Source organism: Rhinolophus ferrumequinum, chromosome 17 (genome assembly GCF_004115265.2).
Source record: "Rhinolophus ferrumequinum isolate MPI-CBG mRhiFer1 chromosome 17, mRhiFer1_v1.p, whole genome shotgun sequence".
Classification (NCBI taxonomy): Eukaryota; Metazoa; Chordata; class Mammalia; order Chiroptera; family Rhinolophidae; genus Rhinolophus; species Rhinolophus ferrumequinum.
Window position 1 is genome coordinate 7,504,951 of NC_046300.1, and position 26,049 is coordinate 7,530,999.

The 26,049-nt window shown below is 55.7% G+C and overlaps 3 protein-coding genes across 4 annotated transcripts in view; all 3 read left to right on the forward strand.

Moving 5' to 3' along the window:
* Nucleotides 1–51: 51 nt before the first annotated feature.
* TMEM89 (transmembrane protein 89) lies at nt 52–3,874 on the forward strand. Its single transcript, XM_033133161.1, has 2 exons — nt 52–1,856; nt 2,233–3,874. The coding sequence occupies exons 1-2, from the start codon at nt 1,560–1,562 to the stop codon at nt 2,422–2,424; spliced, it is 489 nt and encodes a 162-aa protein (XP_032989052.1). The 5' UTR covers nt 52–1,559; the 3' UTR covers nt 2,425–3,874.
* Nucleotides 3,875–6,515: 2,641 nt separating this feature from the next.
* LOC117037269 (cytochrome b-c1 complex subunit 1, mitochondrial) lies at nt 6,516–16,937 on the forward strand. Of its 2 annotated transcripts, none has more exons than XM_033133159.1 (13): nt 6,516–6,668; nt 6,892–7,062; nt 10,736–10,822; nt 11,887–12,016; nt 12,214–12,412; nt 12,988–13,067; nt 14,532–14,647; nt 14,886–15,029; nt 15,152–15,312; nt 15,407–15,492; nt 15,805–15,893; nt 16,248–16,323; nt 16,750–16,937. In XM_033133159.1, exons 1-13 carry the CDS (start codon nt 6,600–6,602, stop codon nt 16,812–16,814), a joined length of 1,473 nt encoding a protein of 490 aa, XP_032989050.1. In that variant the 5' UTR covers nt 6,516–6,599; the 3' UTR covers nt 16,815–16,937. The 2 variants fall into 2 exon arrangements, with proteins under 2 accessions (XP_032989050.1, XP_032989051.1); XM_033133160.1 differs by having other exon boundaries at nt 6,517–6,668; nt 6,919–7,062.
* A 3,177-nt stretch (nt 16,938–20,114) lies between these two features.
* COL7A1 (collagen type VII alpha 1 chain) overlaps nt 20,115–26,049 on the forward strand; it is a 31,081-nt gene continuing 25,146 nt past the window's right edge. The window contains exons 1-17 of the mRNA XM_033133089.1: nt 20,115–20,187; nt 20,293–20,378; nt 20,894–21,074; nt 21,728–21,887; nt 21,974–22,067; nt 22,159–22,320; nt 22,524–22,687; nt 22,765–22,894; nt 22,998–23,114; nt 23,221–23,367; nt 23,453–23,569; nt 23,644–23,793; nt 23,876–24,004; nt 24,657–24,800; nt 24,889–25,014; nt 25,101–25,244; nt 25,838–25,957. Coding sequence (XP_032988980.1) covers nt 20,294–20,378; nt 20,894–21,074; nt 21,728–21,887; nt 21,974–22,067; nt 22,159–22,320; nt 22,524–22,687; nt 22,765–22,894; nt 22,998–23,114; nt 23,221–23,367; nt 23,453–23,569; nt 23,644–23,793; nt 23,876–24,004; nt 24,657–24,800; nt 24,889–25,014; nt 25,101–25,244; nt 25,838–25,957 — 2,170 coding nt within the window. The 5' untranslated portion in view covers nt 20,115–20,187; nt 20,293. The remainder of the gene's footprint in view (nt 20,188–20,292; nt 20,379–20,893; nt 21,075–21,727; nt 21,888–21,973; nt 22,068–22,158; nt 22,321–22,523; nt 22,688–22,764; nt 22,895–22,997; nt 23,115–23,220; nt 23,368–23,452; nt 23,570–23,643; nt 23,794–23,875; nt 24,005–24,656; nt 24,801–24,888; nt 25,015–25,100; nt 25,245–25,837; nt 25,958–26,049) is intronic.

Consider the following 26,049-nt stretch of genomic DNA (forward strand, 5'->3'; position numbering starts at 1 on the left):
TCAGAAGTCAGCAGGGTTGGGGTGGGGTGGGAACAGAAGGCTTGGGGAGGGCAGGGTCAGGCAGGGAGAGTCTAGAGTAGGAGGGAGGGCTTGGGACCAGGCCGAGGAGGAAGCTCCCAGGTTCAAGTTTGTCCCCAGCCAACACAGCCCTCAGCACCTGTTCTTGGTGAAGTAGTTGGAATCAGAGCTGCTTTTCAAGAACGATCTGTTCTCAGGGACACCTGATAAGGGCCAGGGCAGGCCAGGTGCCATGGGGCAGCCCCTGGAGAATGTAGCATGAACACCTGAGCGGCCAGCTAAGGACGCTCAGCTGTTCACAGGTACTGCTGCTCTGCATTTAGAAGTAAGAATTCGCGTGACTGACTTGGGAGAACACCTCTTTGTGTAATTAGATCAGCTCTGCTTTGCCAGTCAGTCAGCCACAAAGCATGTGCAGAGTTCTGCCACAAAATGCCAACATCAGGGCATGTGGTCCAGAGGGCAGCAGCGGGCCTTCTGGCCATCTGATACTCTGAGTGATTGGGGTATGGAGGACGCTAGAACCTTCCTGGGCTTTGGTGTCTCCTCATCAGTAGAGCAAGAATGGTAAGAGTGCCTGCCTCCTGGGTTGCTCAGTGAGCATTCAATGAGGAAATGGCACCAAATGCTTGCAACAGTGCTGGCCAAGTGGATGGATGCTGCCCCATCCTCCAAGTCACTGAGTCACCCTTACCCAGCTGTTTCTGTCTCAGTGTATATGTGCCCTGCGCTGTGTTCACCACTCATCTGTCCTCTCCCCACCCCCAGAACCTCAGCCCAGGAAGTTGGGGCTTTTTGTCTACTCTGTCACCCCATGTCCCGCATCAAGAATGGTGCCTGGCACATGGCAGTGCTTGGTAAATATTGGCTGAGTGAAGCTTATGTGCTGGAGTAGAAGGCAGGCCTCAAACAAGAAGTTGCAATACTTGGAAGAAAATAAACAGAGAGGACGGATTGTATTGCCCAAGACTGTTGTGGGAAGGAGGCTCAGGGAGCAGGTAACATTTGAGCTGAAGGTCCAGGCATGAGAGGTGCCTTTTTAGGAGTCAAGGATGTGCTCCTGGTGTATGGAACTCAGGTGGGTGCGGCATCACGGGGTAGGCGGGAGGGAAGACCAGAGTGCGCCAGACCTCACTGCCCGGGATGAGCCTTCGGGCTTTATTCAGAGAGTGAGGGGCCCCACGTGTTTGAGCGTTCACTCTGCTGTGATGCAGACTGTAGGGTAGGCTGGGCGTAGGGGACGCCTGAGCAGCTCTGAGGTAGACAGCAGCATTAGGGGCAGTGGGGTTAGAATTTTAGGGGTTAGCTGTTAGGTGCAGAGGTGAGGGTGGGAGGAGGTGCTCTTTTAGTCCTGGGCCCCAAGCCTGCCATGCCATCCTCCCAGGCCTGGAACTGTATCCCCACTCCCACCCCCACTGCATTTTCTGGCCAGGCTGCACCTCCTGAAAGGCCCTGGGCCCAGCTGGAACCTGCTGCCTCTGGGGGAGGGGTTGTGTTGCCTGTTGCTAGGCACCCAGGTTCCACCTGGCATTTGCGCAGTCATGCTGTGCACGCCATCCTTCCTGCTTTTGCTGCTCCCCCTGGCGATGCCTTCCCCGAGCTATGCTTGGTCACGGCCACTGTGGTACCAGGTGGGGCTGGACCTACAGCCCTGGGGGTGCCAGCCAAACAGCCTGGAGGGTTGCAGGGCCAGCCTGGGCTGTCCTGGCCACTGGATGGGACTGGGGGGAAAGCACATCTACCCTTTGGCTGGGGTCACACTCATGTCTACCTTGATGCTGCTGCTGATCAGCCGTAAGCTGCTGCAGAGGAGGCGCTTGCAGGCCGCTAAGAGCGAGGTGAGCACAGCACTGCTCCGGCCCCCACGCCCCCGACGCCCCCTTATCCCCAGTGAACTCACAGACTCCCACCGCCCACCCCATGGCCCACCCATCCTCCTACCCACGTCCTGGGGGCCTCCTGCTGCCCACGGCTCACACCCCAAGGTCCCTACATCCGAGCACACCCTCCAGCCCCTGGCCATTCCTCACGGCCAGTACCTGCCCCCATCCGTCTCCCTTTAATATCCCTATTCTTCATCCCGCCCCCATGGGCCCCATGGCCACTGTAGTCCACAGCAGATCCCTCATCGCCCTCAGTCCCCCTTCCCAGGCTCTTCTCCCTTGTCAACTTCCGTCCCGTCCCTCCGCTGTCACTCCTGCCTCTTGGTCCTAGCCTCAGCATCCGAAAGCAACCACTGGCCCCCCGGGATCCTGGAAACGGCACACCCTGATCTCAGACCGAACCCTACTCATCGGGGTCCTGCACATGCTGGACGCCCTCCTTGTCCAAATCGAGGGCCACCTGCAGCATCTAGCCACTCAGCAGCCAATGCAAATAAAGGGGACTCCCACCCCCAGTGGGTGACCCAACACGTGCCTCTCTCTGCTTGGTGGCCAGCGGGGTGGGGGTGGCCTGTGTGCCTGTTCTCCCAGGCCAGCCTGGACCCTGAACCCCTTTCTACTTTGAGAGCCAGCAGACCTGTTGAGGCCTCAGCGCCCAGGATAAGTGGGCAGTTGGGGCTCAAGCTGGCTCACACGGCTCCATTGCCCCCACCAACTAGCCTCTCCTCCCTAAGGTCCCACCCACAAATATAACGGCTCTTCTGGGGCGCCTCAGGGGCCCCCAGTGTGGTGGCAGAAAACTTGACCATCAGGTCAGACTTCCAGGGAGTGCTGCCCAGTAGTGATAACCTGGCTGAGTCAGATTAGGCTTCAGGGCCTGCGCTGCGGTGGGGGCTGGAGGGTAAGCCCGGGCTGCCTTCACCCTTATGGTGTCTCTAACGTGCTCTGGTGCCCGAGTGGTCCTTCCTTCAAGGTCTCCAGAAGTGGCATGCAGGCTGAACTTCCCCAAAGGGTCCTCACCCTCTTCCCTTCTGCCATAGGCAGTCCAGGTTGAGTGGATACTGAGGCCTATGCATTTCTAGAGTCTCTGTTTTATAAAAACCATAGAACATTATGAATTCAAAAATAGAAACAAGTGAATTAAAATAATGAGAAATGAGAAGTTACCAATGTTATAAAGTTGACATACTACAATGCCAACTCCAGAACAATAACATTTGTGGTGACTTCTTGATACATTTCTGTAATACTTTTTCCCCCACATTCTGACTGCTCACTCTGATGGCCTCTATGTAGGGTAAGGATTTTGTAATTAAATATTTTCCATACAGAAAACAGAAAAGATAATTCGGTCTTCTTTCTAACATGGTTGATTGTGATTTGTGTTTTAGTTATTAATAGTTTAGAAAATTTGTTTCTCTATTTCTCTCAATTTGTTATTGATGGTGTCACATAAATGGCCTGGATTGTTTTCAATTTTGAGAAATCATCACCAACTTTCTTTCATATACATGCTGACTGATTTGGAAGAATTTTCCACAGATGGGCTTCTGAATCCATACATTTCAAACCTTGTTTTCCCTCTCTGGCCCCCAGTTTTTCCGGCACTGGACACTGTGGGGCAGGTTCTAAATGCAGTAGGATCTTGCACTTCTGTCCTGATCAGGAGTGCTGACGCAGCAGGAGGTCCCTGGAAGCCATTCCTACACCAGGACAAAAACAATGAGTTAACCATGCACAGGAGTAGAGCAAACCACAGAAATATTTCCCTCTGAACACAGACCAAGTGCGTCCCTGTACAACATGAGAAATGTGCTGCCATGTCCCCCTTCAAGGAAAGCCTGCTTCTCCCAGCGCCTGATGAGGCAGCCAGAGGATAGGTCCGCCTGAGCTGCGGAGAGCCCCATCCCAACTGGTTTTCTCCCTCCCTCAGATGCCAATCTTTTTGTTGTTTTTAAGATTTTGGGGGGGAAGGGGAACAGGACTTTATTGGGGAACAGTGTGTACTTCCAAGACTTTTTTCAAGTTGAGTTGTCCTTTCAATCTTAGTGGTGGAGGGCGCAGCTCAGCTCCAGGTCCAGTTGCCATTGTTAGTTGCAGCGGGCAGAGCCCACCATCCCTTGAGGGAGTCGAGGAGTCCAACTGCGAGAAACCTTGTGGTTGAGAGCCCACTGGCCCATGTGGGAATCGAACTGGCAGCCTTCGGCATTAGGAGCACGGAGCTCCAACCACCTGAGCCACCGGGCCGGCCCATCTTAAAGGGCTCCCTGGTAAACACCCGGATCTCCCTCTTGGAGTCTGCTCCCCAGAGAACCCAGTCTGGGACAATCTCCAACTCACCTTCCGCTTGGCTGGAACCCAAAAATGTCACAGCCTCTCCAATGTCCCCACATATAGGGAAGTGGGATAGAGGAGAATCCGAGTGGGAAAAGGACACAAGTCCTAACTGGATGCAGTTAGGTTATCTTAATTTTGCAAGTTTTCCAAAAATACTTGATCCTATGGACATTACTGGGGCCCCTCCCAAAGCCAGGAAGTAAAGGGCGTTCAAGGTTGAACTTCATCAGCCTCGTATTAGGCCCACTTCCATACAAGGTTTAATGAGCACCTACTGTTTGCTAGCCCTATTGTGGATGCTAGGATCTTCTGGTGTGCAGAACACTACTGGCTCCTCCCTCACCCACTCACAAATAGGGGAGTGTGGTCGTGATGGTGGTGAAACAGACTCAAGAAGGCAATTACTCTGCAGAGAGGTATGCTGGCCCAGTCAGGGTGGGGCAGGTGTGGGCTGATTGCTGGGACCTGAAGGATGAATGGGGTGACGAGAGGAAAGGGAGAGTGTTCCAGTCAGAAGGACTAGGGCCTGGTGGGGGAAGAGACCTTGACCTGTTCTAGGAACTATACAGTGGTAGGGATTTCAGGGGAAAGAAGAAGCTCTGGAAAGCAGGAGGGAGCAGGCTGGGGAGGGGCAGGAGTTGATGCCTCCTAGGGAAGGTGTGGAATCTGTGGGTATGTTACAGTACATGGCAAAAAGAACTTTGCAGGTGGAATTAAGGTTAAAGAATTTAAAATAGGGAGATTATTCTGGATTATTTTGGTAGGCCTAAAATAATCACATGAGCCCTTCAAAGCAGAAAAGGAGCACAGATTCAAAGTACTTGATCCTCTGCTGCTAACTTTGAAGATGGTGGAAAGAGCCAAGGAATTCAGGTGGCCTCTAGAAGCCGGTGATATGACCTCAGGTAGCAGCCAGGAAGAAAACAGGAAACCCAGTCCTACAAACCACGGGGATCTAAATTCTGCCAACAACTTGAATGACCAAGGACATCTTCTCCCTTAGAGCCTCCAGAAAGGAACACAGCCCTGTTGATGCCTTGATTTTAGCCCAATGAGATCCACATTGGACTTCAGGCCTACAGAACTGTGAGATAATACATGTGTTGTTCTAAGCCATTAAGTGTGTGGTAATTTGTTATGGCAGCAATAGAAAACATATAGATGTTGGTATCAAGAGTGAGGTACTGCTGCAACAAATTTTTTAAATGTGGAAATAGCTCTGGAATTGGGCAGTGAGCAAAGGCTGGAAGAATATCAAGGAGCATAACAGAAAAAGCCCAAATTGCCTTTGTGTGGGTTCAGAATGAGCCACCCAAGATATGCCTCAGTGGTACGTGGATTATTTTGAGCTAAAGTCAACTGAGGCCCTGTGGACTCAAGAGAAACTTTTACTCCTCCCCAACCATCTAGAGGAATTTGAATGAGGAGCCTTGCCCATAATAAGAGATTATCAGAGATAACCTTTGTTGACCTATCTATATGGCAGGGCAAACTACTAATCACAGCTATGTCTCACCCTGCAATGACAATCTGAAGCTTCAAGGCGCATTACTCACCCCTAGCTCAGAATGCCTTATGCATCCATTTTCCCTTTCTATCTCTGAACCTCTCATGTAGGTAAGGTTCCTTCCTGTGCACACAAAATTGAGCTTGATTTTCTCTTGTCAATCTGTCTCTTGTTGATTTTTCCACCAGCCCAAAGAATCAGAATAGGGAAAGGGGAATTTCTCCCCTCTCCCACACCTTCAACCCTTAGCAGAAACCTGAACTTGAAGAATGCTGCCAGTGAGGGCTCAGAAGGAAACGGGGAATGTGTTTTTGCAAACTATGAGAAAAGACCCAGGTCTTGTTGCTTGTGTGTTTTGTTTTCCAAACAAGGAATCCTTTTCAAAATTTAGTCTCAACTGCTCCTTTTTTCTTAGCAATATATTGTTCAACTCCTTCTAAGTCAACCGTTTGAATTTACTTCATTCTTTTAAAGAGAAAACCGTGACTTGCAGCAATCTTCCTCTTAGCCCCCGGATGAGCCCCCCGCCCGCCAGGCCGCTCTGGGTACGCAGTGGAACCGAGGCACCCGCGGATCGTGAGAAATATCGCGCACTCCGCCTCCCACTGGTGAAAAGGGAAGATGGACTGGACCTCAGACAGACCCGCGCGGGCCAACAGGGAGCTAGGTGGACTGATGCGCGCAGGTACCAGTGGATGCGCGGACAAAACCAGACACTAGCCAGGGGTGAATATCCTCGGCTTCCACCAGGGGGCGGCCGAGCGCCAAGGCTGCGGTACTGCGCTTGCGCCTCGGGCGCCGCCGCGTCCACTTTACGCATGCGTGGCGCGACCCAGGGCCGACTGGACTAGAAGATGGCGGCTTCCGCGGTTTGCCGGGCGGCCAATGCAGGGACGCGAGTGCTCCTGCGCACCCGCCGCTCGGTGAGGTGGCAGCAAGGGCGCGGGGCTATGGGATGTGGGGCTTCGGGACGCGGACAGGGAATGGGATGTTAGGGGCAGCGAGTCGAGATTGGGGAGGTCGCGGGGTCAGAGCCGTGGGAAGGTCACGGCCTAGGGCGGGGAGGGGAGTCTCTCGGCGGGCCTGGGGGCGGGGATGGGGATCCCCCTGCGGGCCTGGTTGCTGAGGGGCGATCCCCCAACCCAGTCCTCAGTCCCAGCCACCTCGTTCCAGCACCCGGCCCTGCTGAAGTCGCCTGCCTTGCGGGGCACCGCCACCTTCGCCCAGGCCCTTCAGAGCGTGCCAGAGACGCAGGTCAGCCAGCTGGACAACGGGCTGCGAGTGGCCTCCGAGCAGTCCTCCCATGCTACCTGCACGGTGAGTGGGGTCCCGCTGTCGAGAGGGGTCCTCCATATTGGAGCTGGAGTTTTCCCAGGTCTGGGGGTGACCTTGGGCTTGAGCTCTCTGTGGTTTGGGTCAGACTCCTGCTCATTCACGGCTGGATTGACCCTCCTACTCCAATCTCAACTCCAGCCCCACCTTGATTCCCGGGGTAGGGGTGGCAGTCCTCACTGTAGTCAACACTCATTTAGCATATGATGCTTGCCAAGCAGGAGGCCAAGTTTTTTTCCAGCGTTTTCTTAAGCAACCGATACAAGAGGAGCAATTCTGTCTCCATTTTACAGTAAGAAAAAGGGGCTTCAGAGACATCACGTGACTGCCAGCCTCACAGCTCAAAGTCCTAATCTCGCTAGACCAGTCATGCCTTGCGGAGGAGATATATTTGTTTTGTTTTGTATGTTCATTTATTTTGTTCTTTAGATTCCACATATAAGTAAGATCATATAGTGTTTGTCTGACTTACTTCACTTACCGTGATACCCTCTAGGTCTATCCCTGTTGTCTCAAATGGCAAGGTTGCATTCTTTTCCTAGCAGAGTAATATTCCATTGCATGTATGTACCACTTCATCTTTATTCAGTTGTATGTCGATGGGCACTTGGGTTGCTTCCATATCTTGGCTATTGTAAATAGTGCTGCAGTGAACATAGGGGTGCATGTACCAGGTGTGATCAAAAACTACGCGGAATGCTCCTGCCAAGTGCCATCCAGCAGAAAGGGATCTTTAATATGGGCAGTGGTGTGTCGAATCTTAGTAACAGTGTGTGACAAGTTTCATCTTATTCGGTGCAGCCAGTCAGGTGTGAGCTATGGCTGAGAGGTGTGTTTTAAAGTGTGCTGTAAATCATGGATCACAAACAACGCATTAACGAGAAATTTTGTTTCAAACTGCAAAAAAGTGGTAAAGAAACACACAAAATGTTAAAATAGTTTACGGTGATACTGCCTTGACCATGAAGATGGTTTACAAGTGGTTCAGGCGATTTCGTTAATGGTTGTGAATCAGTTGAAGACGAGAGATTGGGACATCCTTCAACATCAAAAACCCAAGAGAACGTTGAAAGAGTAAGCACAATGATTCGATCAAGCAGACAATTGACTATTAGAAATTTCTGAGGATCTGAACATCTCTTATAGTTCCATTCAAAGTATTTGAACAACAGATTTGAACGTGAAGCAAGTGAGTACGAAATTTGTTTCATGCGTTTAAACTGTTGAACAAAAAGCAGTAGCGTTGGTCAGTTTCGTTAGAGTTGTGTGATTGTGCTGCTTCAGGTTCCAGCTTTGTTTTTTTTAATCAGTGATTGAAATTTTTACTTTTTTTTTTTAAACTTTTATTTATTTTAAGTGTGTTTTTCTAGGACCCATCAGCTCCAAGTCAAGTAGTCGTTTCAGTCTAGCTGTGGAGGGTGCAGCTCACAATGTCCCATGTTGGGATCGAACCAGCAACCTTATTGTTAAGAGCACCTCACTCTTAACCAACTTAGTCAACTGGCTCCCACCCCCCGGCTTTTTAAGGCATCATCGCAGGAGATGAAACTTGGGTCTATGGTTATGATCCTGAGACCAAGGTTCAGAGTTCTCAGTAGAAATCACCCAGTTCTCCTCGTGTGAAAAAAATGCGTCAATCAAGACCTAACATCAAGATGGTGTTAATTGTGTTTATTGATCTTGATGGAATTTTGCAAGCTGAGTTTGTACCAAGGAAAGCTGGTAAATTCTAAATAAGCCCTTATTAGAGCATTTAAGAAATGATGTGAGTAGCAAATAGAAATGGGCAAATGGTTTCATCCTCCATCATGGCAGAGCTCTGTGTGGTCACACATTGCTTCTGGTATATGGCAATTTCTGTCAAATAAAAGCGTTAGGGTTTGTCCTCATCCACCTTATTCCCCAGATCTGGCACCATGCAACTTCTGGCTCTTCCCCAAAGTCAAAATGACCATGAAAGGTAAACGTTTTGAATCGATTCAGGACATCGAGGCAGCCACGATAGTGCAACTAAAGACACTCATGAAGGAGGACTTCCAGAACTGCTTCAGAAAGTGGCAAGAATGATGGGATAAGTGTGTTTGAAGCGAGGAAGAGTATTTTGAGAGGAATTAATGGCAATGTGTTTTTTACTATAATATTTTTAATTTAAACATTCACCCTCTTTTTTAATCACACCTCATATTTTTTTGAATCAGTGTTTTTTATTTCCTTGGATAAATATCCAGAAGTGGAATTGCTGGATCATTTGGTCAGTCTATTTTTAATGTTTTGAGGAACCTCCACTCTATTTCCCATAATGGCTGCAGCAATTTGCAGTCCCACAGTGCACGAGGGTTCCCTTTTCTCCACATCCTCACCAACACTTGTTTGTTGATTATTGATGATAGCCACCCTGACAGGTGTGAGGAGATACCTCATTGCGGGTTTAATTTGCATTTCCTTGATGATTAGGGACGTTGAGCATCTTTTCATATATCTATTGGCCATCTGTATGTCCTCCTTGGAGAAATGTCTGTTCAGGTTGCAGAGGAAATGCATTTGAAGATTCTAGTGAAATGGATAATTTTCTAAAAAATGCAAAGGAATAGAATCTTGGCTTGATATATGAATAGCTGAGAATAGTCTCCAGGAATAAATTTCCCACTTCTCCCCACCTTAAATTCTAGGGCTAAGTGGTTTTATTGGCAAGTTCTTTTAGTTTTTCAGGAACTAATAATATCCTTTGTGATGTTACTGAACAGAGCAAAACATGATGGGCAACTTCCTACTTACATGACACCTGTAGAAATGCTGTGTTTCATGGACTGTAAGATGCTCTAGTTTGCAAGGAGCACTGCTGTGCTCCAGTGCCAGAGAAAGAAAGAATGCTGTCAGTTACAATCAAAGGATACCATGGATTGTAAAATGCATCTTGCTCTCCATGATATTAGGTGTGAAATAGATGTTTATGGAAGAATTTGTGACATATTCTTAGCATCCCTTAGGAAAGTAGATGGGAAATTTCAAAATCAGCTATGAGCAAATAGTAAATTAAAAGAGTAAATCTGTGTGACTGTGTGCAGTGAGTGGTGTCATTTGTTTCAAGCACACCAGGAGGCTATTTAAAAAATTATAAGATTCTCTCATTGCGTGCCATGGAGATACGTGGCAGTGTTAGGTGTTCAGGTCTGATTAAAAACTCTAAGTGTGAATGAAGGCTACTTCCTTGATATGATAAAATGTTCAGTGTCTAAACCGATAGCCTCCTTCCTTAATGATGAAAGGAGAAAATACGTTGTTTGCAAATGATGTGTTGCTTGCCTAGAAAAAAACAATAAACTGAAAAAAGAGACTGAATTTTAGAATTTCACATGGTGATGGGACCAGGTAAACATGCACAGTTACCAACTTGGGAATCCTTTACAAGTAGTCAGGAAGTACAGCAGGACAGAGAGGTGGTGAGAGATGCAGTGTGACTAGCCATTCGAACAGTGGTGCCCTGTGTACCTCCAAGCACGGGGGTCCTATTTGGAGACAGCTGTCCCCCACCCTGGGACCATGAGCCTCAGCTTTGGCCTGTGTGGGTGGGGGTCCTGGGCTTTTGCTGAATCACCCAGGGTGGGTGGTAAGTGGGGCTGGGGTGGTTTGTTTCCTTTATCTGTGGCTTGTTGTCCAGGTGGGGGTGTGGATTGACGTCGGCAGCCGGTACGAGACCGAGAAGAACAATGGGGCCGGCTACTTTGTGGAGCATCTGGCTTTCAAGGTGAGGCCCCTGAAGTCCTGTGTCTCCCCTGGGCTTAGGGCTACCTGTTGTTCCTCCTGAGGATGCAGGTTAGAAAAGTCGGCCTCCTGAGTTAGGGGCTTCAGCTGGGGGGCAATTTCTGGCTGGCCTTTCTGGAAGGAGCTGTGTGGGCTTAGCTGCACCTGAGTGAGTGCCTGTCTGCTAGCTGGTGAGCCCCTGCGCTGGCCCCCGAGTCAGAAAAACCCCAGGGAGCCACAGGAGCCCCGCTCTTCACCAGAGAGGCCAGGCCTGTGTCATATGCATGCACTGCTGTGGACTTGTGGGGCACCCGTAGTGAGACACGTGCATCAGAACACGCCCACAGACGTGGGTGGGCGTGCGTTCTTGTACAGTGCTGTGCTCTGGTGAACTGCCTGGGCACGTCTTGTTTGTACAAATGAGTGCTGAGCTTTCTGGAGGATGGAGACAGCCATCACTATCCCCTCCGTCAGCCCGTGTGGGCGCGGAGTAGAGCCCGAGTCTTATAAATGACACGGGGTGGGCAAGGGTGTGGAGCAGGAACAGGCAGCCTCGCCAGCTGCAGCATCACACGTGTGTGTACCAGTGGACAGCACCACTGCCACACGCACAGGACCAGGGTTCGGTCCCACAGAGGCCATGGCGCACACGCGTGTGCCTACGTGTACACACGTGCGCCCACAGTCATGCATGCTGTGGGGGGAGAGTGGGTCGTGGTAGCATCCCCTGGACACGGTGTGAGCTTGCCTGACCACGACTGTCGGGGAGAGGGAGTGCTGATAGTCAGGTCAGGCTGTTCGGAGCGCTCTGCATCTCAGGAAACGCTTGCTTTGGGCATGCCCTTCTTTCCTGGCCCTCGGCTGTCTCCATTCTTTTGGCCCATGATGCTGTGGCCCCGGTCAGTTCAAGGCCTGCTCAGCACTTGGTGAGCACATACTCTGGGCCCTGCAGCCCCATCCTATTTGCTGAGGGGATTGCCTGTGGTCACTGGTTATGCTGAGACTTGAGCCTGAGGGTCCTGTGCGCTCCAGTGACTCCTGATCGGTCCTGTCGATGTCTGGTTCCAGGGAACAAAGAATCGGCCTGGCAGTGCCTTGGAGAAGGAGGTGGAGAGCATGGGGGCCCATCTGAATGCCTACAGCACTCGGGAGCACACGGCTTACTACATCAAGGCGCTGGCCCAGGACCTGCCGAAAGGTGATGCCTGCGCTGGGGATGGCACATCAGGGGTGCAGAGGACAGGCACCCAGGAGTCCCTGGCATGGCCGAAGAATGGGGTTACCCTTGGTGTATGGCCTTGCCGCAAGGCAACCGGGGTGCCAGGCCTGGGGGGGTTTGGGCTGTTACCAGTCTCCGGTGGCCCGCCTGGTGCCCAAACCTGTCGTTGCATCCAGCTGTGGAGCTCCTGGCGGACATTGTGCAGAACTGCAGCCTGGAGGACTCCCAGATTGAGAAGGGGCGTGATGTGATCCTGCGGGAGCTGCAGGAGAATGACGCATCCATGCGGGACGTGGTCTTTGACTACCTGCATGCCACTGCGTTCCAGGGCACACCTCTCGCCCAGGCTGTGGAGGGGCCCAGTGAGAATGTCAGGTGAGAGCTGGCAGTGCTTGGGGTGGAATTCGTTCCCCCATGCTGTCCTAGCCAGGTCACCTGCACACGGCTTTGGTTTTAGTTGGTTACCGGCCTGTGCTGTTCATTTTCCTAATTCACACAACTGGAGACGTTTTCTGTGTTGCCATGTGGTCCCCTATGAATCTTCTAATTCCTGTGTGGTCTTTGCTCCAGTTCAGGGCTTTGTTTTAGGATACGTTTCCACGCATGTTTTGACAACCTGAGCGGGTGAAGGTCTGGGTATCCCATCCATGTGGCTTCTTGTCCTCTGGTGGGACGAGCTCTAATGCTGCCCCTCAAGAGCCCCCCAGTGTTAGCTTGCGTCCCCCTCACGAGGGCTATGAGCCTGTCCTGAGGTCAGATGTGAGGTGGGACCAGGCGACGGCTGGGCCCCGGAGGTGTGGGTGGCATTGATGGGGAAGGGATCGAGCAGTGTGCTAGGGCTTGCTCGCTCTAGAGAAGCCATGTGTCTTCTTGTCTGCTTCCCTGTCTTGTATGACCCAAATCACTCTGGTTTGGGGGAGGTGTTGACCCATTGGCTGTATGTCTTGCAGGAAGCTGTCTCGTGCTGACCTGACTGAGTACCTTGGCCAGCATTACAAGGCCCCTCGCATGGTGCTAGCAGCGGCTGGAGGTGAGTGATGGGCTCGTTGATCCCCTTTGGTAACGAGTGAGTAGTCACCGGCCTTGGTCACCAGGGCCCAGGTCTCCTGGTTCTGACCATAGGGGATCTTCTACCCTGGGGACCCAGTTCCTGCCCTGTCCTTGAAGGGAAAAGCCTCTCTCCTCTGCCCTCTGAGGTGGGGAGGGATTCTGCACTGCCGCCACCACTGGGACTGGCCACACAGGATGTTTCCCCCGTACAGGCCTTTCTCAGCCTCACTGGTCTTAAGGAGACCCAGTTTAGAGGCTGGTGGGAGATTCAAACTCCCAGGCCTGTTCCTCGTGGCCTTGCCATTAAGCAAATCAGGCTTTGGATGTGCGATGATGCACATTTGATGACAGACTGGAAAGTGCCTTGAAAGAAAGGCACAGGTTGGTATGGGGATTTTAACAGGGGACTCAGAGATTTGGAGCTTAGGGGGCTGCTTGAGAAGCACATGTCGTTTGAACAGAGGCCTACGGAATGGTGGGACTTAGGTGGGGAATGGTGCACCTGAGCAGAGGAGAAGGACAGTGTCATGGTCGGATGTATGTTTTAAGGCTTGCTCTGCTGCCACGGGGGGGCCAGAGCGGAGACAAGCAGACCAGGGAGGGTCCTGCCAGGAAATGGAGGAGTGAGGGAAAGAACTAGGTGGACTCAAGATGGTTGTGTAGATGGAAACTTGATGGAGGTCTGGACGTGGGAGAGGGGGGTGGGAGCAGGGTCAAGGACGCTTCCCCGGCTTATGGCCTCGGCAGCTGGGTGGGTGAAAAAGGTTGATAGGAGGAGCACGATTGGTGGCTTTGGGGCCATCCATCCTGGGGACCAAGAGCAGTTGGAGCTACTGCCATATCAGACTGTGGAGCCCAACAGGATCTGAGCTCAGAAGGGAAGGCCGCCCACTGCCCCCCGCCCCCCCGGTGCCCAACAGGCAGGGTGCTGGGGCAGCACAGACCTGTTGAGAGAGGAGGTGAGGTCCAGCTGGGGTCCTGAAGGCGTGAGTTCGTAATGGTACTGGTAGATGTCCCCAGCCTTCAGGGGACCGCAGAGCTAGTCACAGCCCTGCAGTAGCACTTCCTCGTGCCTTCTCACTCGCCACCCCTCACAGGGGCAGCAGCCAGGATCTGCTTGAGGTAGGGCAGGTGGCCTTGTGTCCAAGGAGCCCGTCTTGTCCTTGATGCCAGTGAGAATGTGTCACTCGGAGCCCGTTTTTAGTCTCAGCGTGCTGCTGTTTCCTGTGCCTGAGGTGATGGGAGCTGTTCAGCCCTGAGGTGCCTGCCCTGCCCAGGAAGCAGTTTGGCTGTGGGGGATCTCCTTCCCTCACCCTGTCCTGATGTCATGTCTTCCTTTACTGTTTCCCGCCAAAACAGCACAGGGGGTCCTACTCTTGTGTGTGATCCCCCCACTCTGTGCCTCAGACCCTGGCTGGCCAGTAACACTGCTCTGTCTCGGCAGGGGTGGAGCACCGGCAGCTGGTGGACCTCGCCCAGAAGCACTTCGGCAGCGTGTCTGGGACATACGCAGAGGATGCTGTGCCCGCTCTCGCTCCATGCCGCTTCACTGGCAGCCAGGTGGGCTGCCCAGTGGGCAGGGGTAGTGCTCTCCGCTGGGGCCTCTGGGAGGACGCAGGTGTGCATGGGTAGCTTCACGACTCCAGAGATGCCTCAGGACGTGGGAAGGGGTCCCGTGGCTGCTTCCCCACAAGCACACGTGTTCACACTTGTATGCGCACACTCCGCCCACACCTGGCACCTTTTCTGTTCACCTGGGCTGTCTGGCTGTCCCTCAGTCTTGCCATATACTTTTCAGATCTGCCACCGTGATGACGCCCTGCCTTTGGCCCATGTGGCCATTGCAGTGGAGGGGCCTGGCTGGGCCAACCCGGACAATGTGACCCTCCAAGTGGCCAATGCCATTATCGGCCACTATGACTGCACTTACGGTGGTGGCGTGGTGAGTGCCAGGGTCTTGCCTTCAGAGAAGGGTGGGTTCTGGGACTGTGTGGTCTTGTCCTGTGGGGTTCAGGGTGTGGGCCGCAGACAGAAGGGTGGGTGCGACTACCCTTCTCCTGGCAGCACATGTCCAGCCCACTGGCTTCAGTCGCCGTGGCCAACAAGCTGTGCCAGAGTTTCCAGACCTTCAATATCTGCTACGCAGAGACGGGCTTGCTAGGCGCACACTTCGTCTGCGACCGAATGAGTGTCGACGACATGATTTTCTTCCTGCAAGGCCAGTGGTGAGTGCCAGCCCCGTGGTGCCCGGTGGGGTGGGGGCCTTGGAGCAGGCCGGGGAGACAGCACCCTCAGAGAGAGCGCCCGCCCCTGCTCTAGGATGCGCCTCTGCACCAGCGCCACGGAGAGTGAGGTGCTTCGGGGCAAGAACATCCTCAGAAATGCCCTGGTGGCTCATCTGGATGGTGAGTCTGCAGCCCCTGGGGGAGGCTGGGGTGGGTGCCTCCTGGCAGTGACAGCCCCGTGTGGCCAGCATTCCTAACCAGATTGGAAAAGAACACTTGGGGGGTCACTCCATACCCTCCCACCCCACGCACAGGGGCTTAGAGCCTCCGATACAGGTGTGTGTGGCCAGGGCAGCAGCCCGTTGCTGCAGTAACGGGTTGTGAGCTGGGGTCAGGCCACGATCCAGGTGTCAGCCTGAAGCTGAGGCTGAGTGGGTGCCAGTGGTCCGGGTCTGGACCGGGTGGACACGTAAGCCTCCCCCACCCTCGCAGGCACCACTCCCGTGTGTGAGGACATCGGACGGAGTCTCCTGACCTATGGCCGCCGCATCCCCCTGACCGAGTGGGAAAGCCGGATTGCGGTAACGTGGGCCCCTGGTTGAGGTTCTGGGCTTTTGACCGGGCAGACTCCTCGAGGGCAGGCAGACTCGTAGAGGGCGGGGAGTTGAGGCCCGACAGCGGAGGCTCCCCTGTAGGCATCCCTGGTATCCTAGGCAGCGTTGTTAGCAGGGCTGGTGTAACTAGGCGGGGGGGGGTGGGGATGGGGGGCAGGCAGGCACTGGCACTGGGGATGAAAGAGCCCTGCTGCCTTGCCCCTTTGGGACGAGGGGGCAGCTCCATGGTCCCCGTAGAAGATGCCGATCAGCTGGGTAGTGTTGATGGCAGAGGTGGCCCCGGTGCCTGTCAGTCAGTGTGCCCTGTGCTTCGCCCTGCAGGAGGTGGATGCCCAAGCCTTGCGCGAGGTCTGCGCCAAGTACTTCTACGACCAGTGTCCAGCACTGGCTGGACTGGGTAAGTGACTGAGAAGGCCTGCTTTTTTGTCTTTCTCTTTGGGCCATTCTCTTGGCCTCCCCACCCCCCAGCCTACAGTGGGAGCAGCAAGTTGAGGCCCCTAGGAGTCTCTGCCCAGTAGTCTGGCTGCCAGGGAGTTCGTGCTTAGAAAACCTGTCCCAGCAGCTCCCTGACTCCCTGCCAAGGTGCCTCCATCGGTACCCCGCACCCGCCAGGTAACGGACACCTCCATGTGTGGGGTGGGGCTCTGAGGGCCAGAGCATGCAGGGACAGGCTCAGCACCCCTAGAGGAATGTTCTTTTCCTTCTTTCCACTCAAAGCCTGTCTTGTGCTGCTCTGGGCAGCTCTGAATTGGGTGCGGCGCAGGGCCAGGTGTCCCTGTACCAGCCAGGTACCCCACCCTGACACCCCACCCTATCCCCACAGGCCCCATTGAGCAGCTCCCAGACTACAACCGGATTCGTAGCGGCATGTTCTGGCTGCGCTTCTAGGCTGGAAGCCTGTGCGGGCAAGAGGGCGGGGCCGGTGTGCCTGGTCCCCCCACCAGAAACGAGCCACCTGGGCTCTTCAAACCTGTGCTACAGATTACCACCAATAAAGGCCTGTGTTGAGAACTGCGTTGTCCCTCTTTTGGCTTTGGCATGGAGTCCACTGGGCAGTGGATGGGGGAGCAGGGACTTCCCCCCCAGTTCTGTACCTCTGGGATCCTTCTGCTTTCCCACAGGCTGATGTGTCCTCAGCCAGGGGCAAGCGTGGGGGTGCAGCACAGAGGCCGGAAGCCTTTGATGCCTGCAGGGAGCTCAGGCCAGATGTTTCCACTTAGCCACGTGGGGAATGCTCCTGGCCAGTCTGTCCCAAGAGTAAGGTGGCGTCCATGGCAACTGCAGGCCCAGCCTTTGCCCTGGTAGCAGTCTGAGCCTGGGGCCTCAGGTGGGAATCCCCTTATTGTGTGCCCTGTGCAATCATCTGGCTGTCCCAGGTCCCCTGGATGGACCAAGGACTGTCCCTGAGGAAGCCACCTTCATATGTTTACTCTGGATTCTGGGAGGAGGACAGCCTGGAGCATAATGTTCCCATTGGGTTTCTAACTGCTGCCTGGACAGGCAGGGCAAGAATCCTTTGCCTCGATTTGATTTGCTGCTGACTCAGGTTCCAAGAATAGCCCTGAGCTCAGTGGGGCCTGAGCCCCCTCCCTTGACTAGGTCTCTCCCAGGCAAGTCCTGAGCTGCCGGCCCCACCGTCTCCTCTCCATCTTCCGGAGGCAGCCAGGACCTGGGGAAGCGCTCAACTGTCTAGTCCCCCGCCACCTTTGGGCCCTGGTCTGTAAGGCAGGTGGGCAGGTAGGCCCCTCTTCCTGCGCCCCTAACCCTCTGCAGTCAGGTTGGGGCTTCATTTCTAAGCCCAGGCCTGACCCTCAGGCTCCAGGTGTGCTAGACGCAAGAGCTTCATACCAAGCCATGGGATTTGATCCAGAAGAGTGTGGGGGAGGTGCATTGGAAGTTACCAGGAAAAGGGACTTGGTCAGCCTGAAGTTTAGCATGGGGACTCAGGCCAGATTTGTTGGCGACCTGGTGAGCTGCACTATGGCGGAGCAGAGGTCATGGCTGTAGGAAGAGCTAGAGGGCTGTGGGGGACACAAACAGGACAGCATCCCCAACAGGGCTGGGGTACCTAGGGGATTGGTAGGAGCATGGCCTGCCGAACTTTTGCTCGCAGTTCTGAGAGAAATTTGGAGTGCCCAGGACAGTGGGATATGGGGCTAGAATCCTGCAAAGGGGCCCCAGTTGGAAATAGATATGGTGCCATGTGGCAGAGGTGGTGACTGAAGTCAGCTTGGGAAGGAAAAGAACAGAGTTCCGGGCCCCCCTGCCCTGATGGAGGGAGCTGACCTCTGGGTCTGTGTCCTAGGACCTGTGCCTGCCAGGAGGCTGGAGCCACGGGCCTCGGGGAGGGGATCACAGACCTGCACCTGAGCCTCTTGGGAGCTCCAGACCTGCACGCGGCCCCAGCAGTGATTCTACCGCCCCAACAGCCTCTTTCAGCACTTTTTGAGTGGCCCCCATTACAGCAGGCGGCCCTCCTTTCTTTTGGGCACCCCTCATGGTTCTGATGAGCTTTTCCTGAACACCCTCTCAGCTCAGCCTCTAGTTTCCCCTACAGGCTGGACCCACACTTATGTCCATAATGTACGTGCCAGTTCTGCCCTGCTCTCACCACCCCCTCGCGTGCGAGAGAAGGAGAGGGTCTTGGTGACTGACTGCCTCTGTAAGGAGAAATGTCTGGTTCTCTGCTGCCCTCACCTGTAGGACAGCTTCGAGGGGTGGAGGGTGCTAGGAAAAGGTGCTGGGTCCTGTGAGTCATAGCGCGGCATCCCTCCCAGGATAATTAGGGGGACGGGTCAGGGAGGAAAGTAGCTCCCGCCTCTGGGCAATAGAACAGTGTAGATGGACTTCATTGCTCCCAGCTCTGGCTATACCCGAAACCTCAGGCCCTGGAGGAGTCCAGGGAAGACAAGTTTAACAGAAGTGCTGTCCGCATCTCTCCCCACTCAGCCCGTGGATCCCCAGGGGAGGCTGTGGGGCCAAGTATGTTGGAAGGGGCCCGGTAGCAGTGGGGAGTGTAGATGTATTTTCTGAGCTTCCAGAATTATCCAAGACTGGCAGGAAAAAAAAAAATGGGGGCCTGCATTCTTGAGAGTCTCTCTCTGCTTTAGACTCATCTCACGATAGCAGTCCTGATCTGGAGGTGTGTTGGAGGGGCTCCATCCACAATCACAGAAGCCAGTGAGGGATCTGTGGGTGGGAAGTCAGGCTGGTTCAGGGGAGATGAATAGGGCAAGGGTTACGAAGGTGGAAGGCGTAGGTGGACTGTGAGGGCAGTAAGCAGAGGAGCCCAGGGTGACTTCTGGGCCTGGTGGGATGATGGGTAGAAGCAGGTCTTCAAGAGACGAGATTGAAGGAGGGGACGCGGGCAGGCCAGAATGAGGAGGTGTAGGTAGGGGGACCTGGCTTGGGGTAGGACAGGCCCATGAGGGGTTGTAGGCAGGAGGGGGTGAATTCCTGAGAAATGAGCCTTGTGTGGTCCCACCCTCCACTCGCCGGTAGCCCCTCCCTGCAGGCACAGCTGGATGGCATCTGCCTGCGACTGGTTCAGGGCATAGTAGGGAGTGCAGGGCACTGGGATGGACACGTATGCATAAACATGACACAGATTCCCCCCTCCTAACTTCCCCCTCCAGATGAGGGGGGGTTGGACATTACTTGGGTGCAGCTCAGTGGATTTCCCTGGGATGAGCCCAGAGCCCTTATTTGCTGGGGGCTGCTCAGCTTGAAAAGGAGATCAGGGTGTGGTACAGGAGACCCACCAGACAGGGCGATAGCTGAATCACAGGAGTGGCCGGCGGGACTCCTGGCCCGAGGGCTCGTCTGGGCACCCGCACAGGGTGGGGGGTGAGTCATCTCCAGCTGCAGCCTCACCCCCCACCCCCCCATCCTGCTGCCTCTTTGGTCCCCAGGAACCTATGGAAATTCCAGCCCCCAGCAGTCACTTCACTAGTCGCTCCGTTTGACCTAAAGCAGTCAAGACCTCTGACCCTAGATGAGGTCGGAAGGGGCTCCCTCAGCATCTGTAGAGAACTTTCTGGGGGATTCCCAGAAGCCATAGGAGGTGGGGTCTTTACATTCAAGTGGAGTCAGATCGTCTGTCCAGGGGAGCGGTGGTGGGGGCGGCGACCTCTGGGACGGTGGGTGGAGGCGGGCCCCTGGGTCCCCGCCTGCCGCTCCGCCCCCCAGGATTAGGGACTTTTCTCTGCTGTGGCCGCGGGACTGCGGCGGCGGCTGGCGGAGGGAGCCGGCGGACCCGCAGGCAAGACCGGGACTGGGGGCCGGGAGCGCTGGGCACGGACCTGCCAAGGCTGCGGGAGCCCAGGGGCAGAGGCGGGGGTCCTGGCTGACCGTTTCCCCCACCCAGGATGAGGCTGCCGCTCCTGGTGGCCGCGCTCTGCGCCGGGATCCTGGCAGGGGCGCCCCAAGCACGGGCCCAGCACAGGGAAAGAGGTGGGCACGACTAGGAAGGACCCCGTCCAGGACACTGCACCCTGTCACCCGCGGCTGCACTCGGCCTGCATCCCGGATGCCCCGCAACACGACCTCGCGTGCAGGCCTCCTGAGTTTCCTCGGACTCCCCAAACGCTCCGCAACCCGCGCTGCGTCTCCCAAACGGCACCCCAGCCTATTCAGACCCAAACGCTAACTCCCCAGATGCGCGCTGGTCCCCTTCCCTATGTCACTCCGCGCTGAGCCCCCGACGCCAACCTCAGTCCCAGATACAGTCGGCTCAGGCGACTCTCCCTCCCCACCAATGCTCCACGGAGGAGCCTGTGGCCACCACCTCGGCTCCTCCGAGGCGCTCAGGCCCGAGCTGGCCGGGGCCTGTCTGCAGAGCAGATAAGGGCTACTCCCCTGTCCCCAACTCCTAGTCCCAAGGGACCACAGTGCCGGGAGGGGGAGGGGAGCGTGAAGGGGGATGGGCTCCAAGAAGAGGTCGTGATCGCTGCTTCCCATCCCCAAAGTGACCTGCACGCGCCTTTATGCGGCTGACATCGTGTTCCTGCTGGACGGCTCCTCGTCCATCGGCCGCAGCAACTTCCGCGAAGTGCGTGGTTTCCTTGAGGGGCTGGTGCTGCCCTTCTCTGGAGCAGCCAGTGCACAGGGTGTCCGCTTCGCTGCTGTGCAGTACAGTGACGACCCACGGTGAGTGGTGCTGGAGCTGGGGGCCCAGAGCTGCCCCCAGTGTCCCTCCCCCAGATAGATGCGAAAATCCACCAAGACCCAGGCTTTGGGGAACCCAGAGCCCCGCCAGGACCTCCTCCCGAGAGAGGGCAGAGATCTCCTAGGTAGAGCCCTGGCACCTGAGGCACCTCCAGACTAGTTCCCTGCCAAAGACAAAGGCTGTGCTACCTGATCTGAACATGGAGAGCTCAGGGGGGCCCAGGGGCCCCAGATGCCTCCCGGTTGCTGGGCTCCCTGTGTTCTGGCCCCTCGGTGCCTTCTGCCTCTCCACTCACTAGAGGGCCTTCCTGTCTGGCTAATATCCACCTCCCTACAACTGGGCCCTTCCTGCTACACTTATTTAATTAATCAGACATCCTGCCCCGCCCCTGCCCCAGGCTGGGAGCCCCAAGGGCTGCAGGCCTGCCCAGGCCCAGCCACAGGCAGGACACAAAGGGGCACTTGAGGAGTTGGTTAATTTGGGGGCTTCAGAGATGGAGAGCAGGAATCACAGCACCAAGAGGACCTTCAGGGGGGCCTGATACTCACAACCCTCACCGCAGAGGCCTCCCTGGAGACCAGGGCCAGCAAAGCGCCTGGCCCCTAGCCTCTTGCCACATCCCTGCTTCCCACAGGACAGAGTTTGGCCTGGATACACTTGGCTCAGGGGGTGATGTGATCCGTGCCATCCGTGAACTCAGCTACAAGGGGGGCAACACGCGCACAGGGGCTGCGATTCTCCATGTGGCTGACCATGTCTTCCTGCCCCAGCTGGCCCGACCTGGTGTCCCCAAGGTGATCTCCCACCCTACCATGCCTCCCAAGGTGACCCCAGGTTAAGTGTCTGAGGCAGCCCTAACTTGACGCCTGCGCCTGCCCAGGTCTGCATCCTCATCACAGATGGGAAGTCCCAGGACCTGGTGGACACAGCTGCCCAGAAGCTGAAGGGGCAGGGGGTCAAGCTGTTTGCTGTGGGTGAGTACTCAGGTGGGGTGACGGGTTGGCTGGGGCCGGGACCAGTCAGAGGACATGTGGGCAGCTGAGCCCTGATTGGATGTCACCTCAGGGATCAAGAATGCTGACCCCCAGGAGCTGAAGAGAGTTGCCTCACAGCCCACCAGCGATTTCTTCTTCTTCGTCAACGACTTCAGCATCTTGAGGACGCTGCTGCCCCTCGTTTCCAGGAGAGTATGCACAACTGCTGGTGGTGTGCCCGTGACCCTGCCCCGTGAGTTCCTGCCCATCCTGTGTGCCCTGACCAGGACCTCTGACCCCAACCCCATCCCGTGTGCTCCTGACACCAAACTTGGGGTGCTGTCCTCTGATCCTGCCCGAGAGGTGCTCCCCTACCCTCTGTGCTCCTGACCTTTGACTCCAATGCCATATCTTAAGTGCTGACCCCTGATCCTCCTGCCTGATTCCCTTTCTCAGCTGATGACTCGACCTCTGGTCCACGAGACCTGGTGCTGTCTGAGCCAGGCAGTCAATCCTTGAAAGTACACTGGACAGCAGCCAGCGGTCCTGTGACTGGTTACAAGGTCCAGTACACTCCCCTGACAGGGCTGGGACAGCCAGTGCCGAGTGAACGGCGGGAGGTAACGATGTCAGGAGCCATAGGTGGAGGGCTGGGGGCTTGGCTGGGTACAATGAAGTGACCTCTGACCCTGGGCAGGTGAGCGTCCCAGCTGGTGAGACCAGCACGCGGCTGCAGGGTCTCCGGCCACTGACCGAGTACCAAGTAACTGTCGTTGCCCTCTACGCCAACAGCATCGGGGAGGCCGTGAGCGGGACAGCTCGGACCAGTGAGCAATTCTGCTAACCTCTGACCCCACCCACCTAACCACCCACCCCAGTAACCCCTCCCCCCTCCTGACTCCACTGATCCCTGGTGGGACTTTCCCCCAGCTGCCCTAGAGGGGCCGGAGCTGACCATCCAGAACACGACAGCCCACAGCCTCCTGCTGGCCTGGCGGAATGTGCCAGGTGCAACTGGCTACCGTGTGACATGGCGGGTGCTCATTGGTGAGTGAGAGATGTGGGTTGAAGGGAGTCCCTGCACCTCAGACAGGATTGTAGAGTCCTGAGTCTGCAAGACCCACTGAATACTCTGTGCCCCACCCCCAAACAGGTGGGGCCACACAGCAGCAGGAGCTGGGCCCTGGACAGGGTTCAGTGTTGCTGCGTGACCTGGAGCCTGGCACAGACTATGAGGTGACCGTGAGTGCCCTGCTTGGCCGTAGCGTGGGGTCTGCCACCTCCCTGACTGCCCGTACTGGTGAGAAGTCCCGGTGCTTCCTTTAGGCTGGGTGGGCAGGCAGACAGGCCACGGAGGCCACTGACATCCCATGTACCCGGGGCAGAAACTTCCATTGAGCAGACACTGCGTCCGGTCATCCTGGGACCAACATCCATCCTTCTTTCCTGGAATATGGTGCCTGAGGCCCGTGGCTACCGGCTGGAGTGGCGGCGTGAGAGTGGTCAGTGCAGGGGGGACGGTGGGCAGGCAGGGTCGGGGGTGTGGCTTCAGCTGCCTCACACTGTCATCTTGCAGTCTTAGAGGTACCACAGAAGGTGGTACTGCCCTCTGATGTGACCCGCTACCAGTTGGATGGGCTGCAGCCAGGCACTGAGTATCGCCTCACGCTCTACACTCTGCTGGAGGGCCGGGAGGTGGCCACACCTGCAACTGTGGTCCCCACTGGTGAGGATTTGGTGGTCCTGGCCAGGTGAGAGGGGAAGCTACAGGGAACCCAGGCTACCTCTCATGCTGTGCTCTCCACTAGGGCCAGAGCAGCCCGTGGGCCCGGTGACAGACCTACAGGCAACCGAGCTGCCTGGGCAACGGGTGCGAGTGTCCTGGAGCCCAGTTCCCGGTGCCACCGAGTACCGCATCACTGTACGCAGCATCCAGGGTGAGGTGGACACAGCCAGCACCTCCTGACACACACATTAAAGTTTCAGCCCTCGGGGTCAGATTGTACCCTCCCCGCATCGCCTTCCACTCCTGCGTCTCCACAGCCTCTTCCTGTCTCCGGGTCTATTCACCTCTCAAGACGGCAGAGTCCAGACCAGTCACAGGATCTGCTGCCCGCCGCTCTGCCCCACCCAGACCTGTCTCCACTCCCTGCCCCATATCCCCGTCCATGGCTTTCACCTTCTCCACGACAAGCTCAGTCCCTGCCCTCCTATTACACGAGCTGTGACCACTGTCTCCTGTGACCGCTCATCCCATGTCTCCATCCAATACTGACCCTGTCACGTCGCTGTCAATAACCTGTCAACTCATAAAGCTGCCCACTGATTTCTGTCATCCTATATCCCATGTCCCTGTCCACTGACCCCCACGACCCTGTGTCCCCATTCATCACTGTAAACCTGTAAACCTGTGTCACTGTCCCCACTGACTTCTTTTTTCCGATGACCTCATCTCCCATCCTTTTCATCCCGTGGCCCATCCCTCACTGGTCCTTTTCATTCTGTGTCTCTGTCCATCACTGACCGTCTGTGTCCCACATCCCGATGTCTCACTGACCTCTGCCCACTTACCTCTGCCTTCTCCCTTAGGGGTTGAGCGGACCCTGGTGCTTCCTGGAAGTCAGACAGCCTTTGACTTGGATGACGTCCGCGCTGGGCTGAGCTACACTGTGCGGGTGTCTGCTCGAGTTGGCGCCCGCGAGGGTGGTGTCAGCATCCTCACTGTCCGCAGGGGTGAGCACTGCAGGAGGCTTGTGGGGGACAACTGCCTCCCTCACTCAGTCCTAGTCTTGACGCCTGACCTCTTGTTTTTAACCCCCAGAGCCGGAAACCTCACTTGCCATCCCAGGGCTGCGGGTTGTGGCATCAGATGCAACGCGAGTAAGGGTGGCCTGGGGACCTGTTCCTGGAGCCAGTGGATTTCGAATTAGCTGGAGGACAGACAGTGGTCAGTATAGGGTGTGTGGGAAGGTTGCTGAGTGGAATGATAGAGGGGCAGGCAGGAGCCATACCAACACTTCCCTCTGACCCTAGGTCCAGAATCCAGCCAGACACTGCCCCGGGAATCTACTGCCACAGATATCATGGGGCTGCGGCCTGGGACCTCCTACCAGGTGTCTGTGTCAGCACTGCGAGGGAGAGAGGAGGGCCCCCCTGCGGTCGTCGTGGCTCAGACTGGTCAGGGCCTGCCCCTGCCCCTTGGCTCTCTACCTCCAGTGCCCTTTCAGACCCCCAGGCCTCCCGTCTCAGACCCTTGCGTCTCCTCAGAACGCCAGTCTCCCCCTTCAGATTCCCACGGCCCCCTCCCTCGGAGCCCTGCTTCTCCCTGCAGTCTCCCTTGCCTCCTCCTAAGCCCCTGCTCGGCTCAGATTCTTCTGCCTCTCACCTGTGACCCCACTATCTTTGCTTTAGAATTTCCACCCTCTTATCTCTCAGGCCCCCACTGCCTTTTCTGCTGGACCCGACTTTCCTTTTAGACTTACACCTTCTCCTTTGTCAGACCCCCTCACTGCCTCCTGTTACCTCCATAGGAACCCTATTCCCTTCTCTGTCAGACTCCCTTGCTCTCAGGTTCCCATCCCCTATCACCTGAGATTCCTACTATCCCCTCTATCAGAACCACCACCCCCCCGACCCATTCACTACCTCCCCTATCAGATACCTGCCTCCTATTAGGCTTTCACAGTCTTCCCCTATTCGATGGCCCCCAATACCACCCCCGCCAGACCTTCTGCCTCCCCCATCAGACTCCCCATTGCTTCTCCCTGCAGACCCACTGGGCCCAGTGAGGAACGTCCATATGACTCAAACTAGCAGCTCAGCTGTCACCATTGCCTGGAACAGGTTTCCTGGTGCCACGGGATACAAGGTCTCCTGGCGCTCAGGCCATGGTAAGGGCCATAGGTTTTGGAGGTGACCAGAGGTTTTGGAGGGTCATGGGGGGTCTGGGTGGAATGGTGGCTGGGAGTTTCTAAGGGGTCCA

Bases quoted from the DNA above. Each gene is read 5' to 3' on its own strand.
- TMEM89 (XM_033133161.1), top strand. From the start codon at position 1,560: ATGCTGTGCACGCCATCCTTCCTGCTTTTGCTGCTCCCCCTGGCGATG. The intron at 1,857-2,232 runs GTGAGCACAGCA...TCTTGGTCCTAG, and splicing joins TGCAGGCCGCTAAGAGCGAG to CCTCAGCATCCGAAAGCAAC.
- LOC117037269 (XM_033133159.1), top strand. From the start codon at position 6,600: ATGGCGGCTTCCGCGGTTTGCCGGGCGGCCAATGCAGGGACGCGAGTG. The intron at 12,017-12,213 runs GTGATGCCTGCG...CGTTGCATCCAG, and splicing joins GGCCCAGGACCTGCCGAAAG to CTGTGGAGCTCCTGGCGGAC. The intron at 12,413-12,987 runs GTGAGAGCTGGC...TATGTCTTGCAG, and splicing joins GGGCCCAGTGAGAATGTCAG to GAAGCTGTCTCGTGCTGACC.